Source organism: Poecilia formosa, unplaced genomic scaffold, assembly GCF_000485575.1.
Source record: "Poecilia formosa unplaced genomic scaffold, Poecilia_formosa-5.1.2 Scaffold420, whole genome shotgun sequence".
Taxonomy (NCBI): domain Eukaryota; kingdom Metazoa; phylum Chordata; class Actinopteri; order Cyprinodontiformes; family Poeciliidae; genus Poecilia; species Poecilia formosa.
In genome coordinates, this window is record NW_006800359.1 from 420,860 (window position 1) to 427,875 (window position 7,016).

The 7,016-nt window shown below is 42.2% G+C and overlaps 1 protein-coding gene across 2 annotated transcripts in view; it reads left to right on the forward strand.

Moving 5' to 3' along the window:
• The first annotated feature begins 4,307 nt into the window (after positions 1-4,307).
• Positions 4,308-7,016, forward strand: part of scn1ba (sodium channel, voltage-gated, type I, beta a) — a 16,309-nt gene continuing 13,600 nt past the window's right edge. Inside the window, exon 1 of one of the 2 annotated variants that reach the window (XM_016663430.1) lies at positions 4,308-4,868. In XM_016663430.1, coding sequence (XP_016518916.1) covers positions 4,832-4,868 — 37 coding nt within the window. In that variant the 5' untranslated portion in view covers positions 4,308-4,831. The remainder of the gene's footprint in view (positions 4,869-7,016) is intronic. The other variant, XM_007576932.2, reaches the window with a different exon arrangement.

Sequence of the window (7,016 nt, forward strand, 5' to 3'; positions counted from 1 at the left end):
CCCACCCTTTCCCCGACCCCTGACCCCTGACCCTGACCCCTCTAGCACGCGCTCAAACACGTGACGTGACCAGGCGCATCTCTGCGTACAAACAAGCAACAATGAACCAACAGTGGCTGTAAACAGGCAGATTTTGATTTAAAATGTTTGGAGATAACTGAGAGCTAAATCTCGGTTTAAAGGTGGTTCCACCAGATATCTGGGAAAAAGTTGAAACTTCTGAATATGAAGAAAATTAAGATATTCTGTAAAAAGTCTCATTTTTAGACACAAACAAAAATCATTTTGTTAATCCAGACTGAAACAGGGAAACCTGATTTCATGTCAGACGGTGAGTTTGTTTTTATGCAGCATAAACTTCTGGTTTTGATGATAAATGATGGTCCATTCTCTATTTTTATTGGTTGTTTTATAGATATGAAACATAAACTGTTCTTTTCAGGTTTTACTGATTAAATAAAAACAACATAAAATGTCCTAAAATTTTCATGTTGATTATCTTTATCAAAATTTTGTTACTTTTTTTTATTTTCAAGATCAAGAACAGAATATCGCCCAGTTTTCCTCTTTTTTTATTTGAGTCTGCTTTTCTCGTAAAAATCACAGGAGGCCTTTAACCTGCGCTGGGAAGTAAACACAGTAACTCGTTAAAACAAGAAAGTTAATTATAATAAATAGTTTTGTCTGTTATTAAAACTACGTTCTCCTCCTGACCACCAGGAAAAAAAATATTGTCCAATCACCATTTTTTTAAAATCCCACAGTGTTTGTAAGATAATAAAAGATTTTATGCACTTACTTTGTCTCTTCCCATAAAATGTGTTATTACTGATGAACGCCATTTTTATGAATGAGAAAAAGGTACATACAAAAGTCCCGCCCCTTCACATGTGGTATCAATGTCCTCTGTAGATACCAAAAGGAATTAATTCAGTAGAATGGAGGGGGTGGGAGATATTCAAGTTTAGAAATGTCCTCTACAGAGGACAAAAATGAACTACTGGTAGTCAGGAGGTTAAACCAGAAAGTCATAACAATTAAATGGCAACAGCTGGCAGGAAGTCAGAAAGAAAATCTTTTTAATCTGTCAGAGGAACGAATGTTTCGTTAAAAAGATAAACCGTTCAGTTTTAATGAGATAAAACTGCTCCTGCTTTCAGTTCCCAACTCTGTTAGCTAAACACATCCAAAGAGGTCCTATTCCAAATTAAACTGAAAAAAAGGGTTGATAAAAGATGAATTGATAAAAGATGAATTGATAAAAGATGAATTGATAAAAGATGAATTGATAAAAGATGAATTGATAAAAGATGTGAATTTTACCAGTCTCCAAACCTCGTTTTGGGTTCGGTTGAAGTGAAATCGATGTGATTCAAATATGTGAACAGAAACTGTTCCAGAAGCAAGACATGGACTACAGAGCAGGGCATTCTGGGCAAATGCAACCAAAGCTAACATACTAGCCAAGCGCTAGCAGCAGAAATGGCTCCTAGACTTTAGCCAAAGACTAAAGAAAAATCCTCCAACCGCTAAAATCTGACGCCTCCATCTTGTTTCCATCTGGTGAAGAAGGAAGTTGCTCTCAGTGTCTCAGAGGTTTTTGTGTCGTTTCCTTCAGTGGTTCTTGGTGCAGCGCCCCCACAGGCCAGGAGGGGAACAGGTTGGTTTGACTCAGAGAACCTCAGCAGCTGGAGGTGGAGCAGATGTTCTGGTTCCAGTAGAACCGGGTCGACCGGACCATCAGGTCCTGATCTGCAGTTCTCTGCATGTGAGCATCATAAAGATGTTTTCAGTGAGTGTCTAAGTCACACAGGCAACCATGAGGAACTGAAATTGCTTCTCCAGCTTCTGTTGACTAACGGTGAACATTTTCTCTTGTTGGTTTTTGGTTTTTCTTTTTTAAAATAAAAACTAGACTTTTAAAACTGCAGCTCAGGATTATTTACATGCTTTATCAATGTTCCTTCTGTAAATGTTGGATTTTTTAACACAGATCTCCTGAAGTTTGTTCTGCTGAAGTCGATGACACCTTTGCTCTGCTCTCTCTAAATCCACTAAATGTCACTAAATCCATGTTGAAATGCTGTTAGTCGTGTTGTTCTTAACAACAAGAGGGGTTCCTAAATCAACTTCTGCTCAAGGCCTCATTCAACATTGAACCGGCCCTGCATGATGAGGTAAATCCGCTGCACAGCGCATCTCTGCAGCTGGATGTAGAGGGACAAACAGGAGATTTAATGTATGTGGCTTTAGCTCCTTCATTTCATGTCTATTGAGTTTAAGCGCCACACAGACTGTTTTGGTTGCTTGAATCGTTCTGATCTCCGCGCAGCAACTTTACCTGACTTTAAGTAGACAAAGCATTTGATATGCATTGTGTCGCCGCAAAATAAATAAATAAATAAATAAATAAATAAATAAATAAATAAATAAATAAATAAATAAATAAAAACCCAGCGTGCTGCGCTGGTCATGAGGCTCCTCCCAGGGCTGAACCACCGTAACGGACCGGCTAACCGGGAACTCAAAGCAGACAGTCAGCATGACGTAAACGCACAGGCCGCGCATAATGCTTTGTTCACAGACATGTCATTGTCACCTTAATGTTCAATGCGCACCGCTAAATGTGCGCTGTGAAAACCTGTGAACACTGAAAGCAGCTCAGTCTGAACTTTTGCAGTTGAGCTGCAAGCAGAGCAAACACGGTGGATTTAAACTTGACTCCTATGGACTCTCGCCCTCACAGGGGGTTGATGCAGGTGAGCCTATATGAGCGATCCGCGCCGAGGTGAACTTCAGAGATCAAGTCAGGACAGAGTGCGCAAAGTGGAGTGATGGGTGCGCTTCCTGTTCAATGTATCAACTATAAAAACCATAAAAATTATAAACCCATGTTTATTTCAGGAATAATTCAGCCCCACCAGTAAAATGCTCTCAGCAGAAGATATATACATATAAATGTATATAAATATACTGGGGGAAACCTGCTGTTTCCGGCGCTCAGTACCAGCAGACAGGATGCTACTGTTATCACTGTTGTCTCCGTGATGCTGCTTGTTCTCTGAAGAACCTCTAAAGCTGCAAGCTTCTTGCTGAATCACCAAAAGCAGCTCCTGTCCTGCCATTTGGCCTCTAGGTGGCAGCATTGTCCTACACATCAATGGGATAAAAATGGAAACATGAAGATTTGACTGGCAGAAATGAAAGATGAGTTTTCTAAGTTTATTTTCTTCTCATCAGACGGATTTTCTGTCTTAGTTTGATGAGTTGATGCCTGGGAGGCAGAGAAGAAGAAGAAGAAAAAGAAGAAGAAGAAGAAGAAGAAGAAGAAGAAGAAGAAGAAGAAGAAGAAGAAGAAGAAGAAGCTGGTTTTCATCCAGTTGGTTCTGATTGGTCCCAGTTTGTGATGCTTCAAACTGTGAAACTGTTCTCTGTTTCCTTCCTGCTCGTATTATTTTTGCTTTTTCTTTTATTTTTGCTTGTGTTTACTTTATTGTTTTATAAAACTGTTCAGCACAGAAGCATTATGAGGGTGTTGGTGAAGCATATCATTAGCTTCATGCATTAGCTTCTGCTGAATACCATATCAGTTTTAGCAGTTGCTTCAGTTACATGTTATGTTGACAAAGCTTTTTAACTTTAGCTTCTAATTAGCACCGTGTTAGTGTAGTGCTTCATCTCTCATTAAATACCATGATGGTTACTGTAGCTCTGGTAGCATTAGCTCTCATCAAATGTGTTTTTATAGCGTTTTCAATACTTTCTGCTAAATACCATGTTGGTATAGCAGTTTAGCATTAGCTTTCATTAACATCATGCTATTTCACTTTAGCAATAGCTTAAATACAATGTTGTTATAGCGCTTTAGCAATAGCTTCCACTAATATTATGTTGGTATTTGCTTTAGTATTAGCTTCTGCTAATTACAGTGCTGGAATAGCCTTTTAGCTTTAGTGGTGCTAATATTTGTGATTAGAGTTTTAGAGTTTGTGCAGCTAACTGTGTAGCCCCCCCTACAGGTCAGGAGGATTTAAAAGTCCTGATATGAACTCTGAGATCTTCTCTGTTTTATGTTTGTTTCTTAAAAGTGTCATATCTGTTGAACTTGGAGCCGTTAATTATGACGCTTTAACTCATCAGCAGAACCTTTTCATCTGCCTAAAAACCTCCCGCCTGTTTCTGTTTTTGCATCTTCTCCTCTGCAGCATGTGGGACCTTCAGAGGATACGGAAGCATCACAGGGAAATCCGTTACCATAGCAACACTTCTATGGCTCCCCCTCCTCCTCCTCCTCTCTGCTGCTATGTTTCGCCTCCCTCCCCCGTCCCGGAGCGCATCGTCCCTCTGTCAGTTTCCGCGCGTCGCTCTGAGGGAATAAACGCTCCAGAGCCGATTCCTCGGCCGGTCTGGCCGCTCCGGATCAGCCTGTCTGCAGCCCGACCTCCTGCTGGACGGCGGGATGGAATCCGCTCACCTTTGACCCATCGGTGGTTTTGGAGGAGAATATCAGATTTTTTTGTGGAGGAAGCAGAGAAATGTGAGAGTAAAAGCAGCTGAAACGTCTCCAGGACCCGACGCTGCTTCCATTTCCTGCTCTGGACTCTGAGCTCTTTATCCGTTTGGACCGGCCGTCCTCCATCAGGTCCTCAGCCCCTCCTCCTCCCTCGGCGGCTCCCCTCTTCATCAGGAGGAGAGGAAGAGGAGGACAGACCACACCCAGAGTCCCAGCAGCTTCGTCCTCCTCTTCCGGGCTGCAGAGGGTCCGGACGTGTCGGCGCTGCAGGGCGCAGAGTGTGTGTCGGTGTGTGTTTGGTGCCTGAACGGAGCCGGGATGCTGCTGCTGCCTCTGACCCTGCTGGCTCTTCAAGGTGAGTGGCTGTTTGCTGATCTCTGGCTTCACCAGGATTCCTGTTTGTTTTACTGGAGGTCAGCATGCAAACTTTGATATTTTAACCAACACTTCCTCAGGCTTTCTGGGACTTTTCCTCATGCATGACCTTCAGAGATGCTGCAGAAATATCATCGTTTATGTAAGAACTCCCAGCTGCTTGGAAACCAAAATATAAGAACATGAAAGAAATAAAGAGCCAAAGAAGAGAAGCTTAAAGACGAGCTGTGAACTTCTGGACGCCTCCATCAGTCATGAAATATTCAGATCAGGCTGCAGATAGAAGTAAAGATGGACAGGAAGGAAACGATCAGCAGCGATTAAAGGTTGAGTTTTAAAGCTGCTGAACGGGACAAATCATAAATAACCACACAGAGGCTGAAAATGTCGCCAAAGAGGGATTAGTTCTTCTTTTATTAAACAGTGGAGATGCTGGGAGTCTGATCCAACAAGGAACTGCTCTGAAATATCATTATTTTATTTTCCTGAACTTTAGCTGTGTTTACAGGAGTTTTCATTCATGACAATTTGAGCAAACGGCTGAAAATGCAGAAAAAATACAGAAAGTTGCAAAACCCAACTCGTTAAGTGCTGCTGCTTAATGAGGAGTTACTTTTCATTTCCTCTGCAGAGGCAAAACTTCCTTCTGTTCTTTAAAACCATAATTTACTTTAAAATGCTGGGAAACATCATATTTAACTGATAAATATGTTGATTTTTATTTAACATCAGCAGGAAGGATGAGTGTAAAAGTTCATTAAAATAATGAGGGATGAAAGGTTTGTAAGGATGGATGAGTGGGAAAAACAGATGTAAAGGAGAAAGTGGAAGATTATGGAAATGAATCAGATGGACGATTCAGTTGGCAAAGGGGAAGATTAGTGGGATAAATGAAAACAGATGAGAGGAAAAGAAGGACATAAGGAGAGATGAAAGGGATGATGAGGTTTGTAAAGAGGATTATTAGTGAAAAGGAGGAGAATGAGTGAGAAAAACTGAGACGTAAAGAAAAAGGTGGAAGATTATTGGGATATAAACGGAGGATGATGATGGTGATGATGATGATGATGATGATGAGTCTTGAAGGGGGATTAAAAAGTCAGACGTTTATATTGAGGAATTTTTTTTTTTTAAAATTCAACCAACAACCAAATTTTTTTTGGTCATATTTAATGATTAGATGATTAAGTGTGAGATGTTTTTTTTTTTTTTTCCATTTCCACTTTAAGGCCCAAAAGCATCTGCTGGTCTGAAAATGAGATGAATCCCTGAAACCAGGAGAAGAAGAACGTTCTCCATCACGGACGCTTTACTTCCTGTATTCATCTTCTAAAGGGTCAAAGTGCGTCTTCAGCGGGATTCAGGTTTTGGTGACTCGGTTAAAGAGCCGCAGCTGAACTGACTGCGTTCATGAAACTCAAGCAGTGAATGAAGTTCAGCTGGACGCCAAGGAGGGAAACAACAAGCTGCAGATTTATCTGATCAGATTCATGAATTACCACCAGCTTTAATCTACTTATTAATTTAAATAGTGGTGGAATCCAGGGGACGCTTACTGGCCCCTGCCAGCATGCCTAGGTGGGCCCCATGTGGGGGAAAGGAGGGCTGATATATGGGTCCCACATGGGTTTGTCCATGTAGGGTCACAGCCCACATGGGTCCTACTTGGGCCCTATATGGTGGTGGCCCACATGGGTTTGTCCATTTACTGCCCACGTAGGGCCCATGTGGGCTGTGGCCCTACATGGGCAAACCCATGTGGGGCCCATATATCAGCCCTCCTTTCCCCCACATGGGGCCCACCTAGGCATGCTGCTCCTGAGAGCTGCGGCGGCTGATGCAGCAGCGCCGCCGCATTACGGAGCCATTAGTCTGCAAATGGACTCCTCATGTCACCAACAGAACCGGTACCGGGTCTCCAGGGGTCTAAACGACCCAAAGTTCTGCTCAGTCCAGCAGCTGTTCGCTCCTCTTCCTCAGTCGGGCCTTCGGACCATTTCCTCTGTCAGGGCGGGAACAGTCCCGCTGTTTATGTTAGCATTAGCTTTTGCTAAACGTCTCGTTGGTTTAGCATGTTAGCATTAGCTTTTGCTAAACGTCTCGTTGGTTTAGCATGTTAGCATTAGCT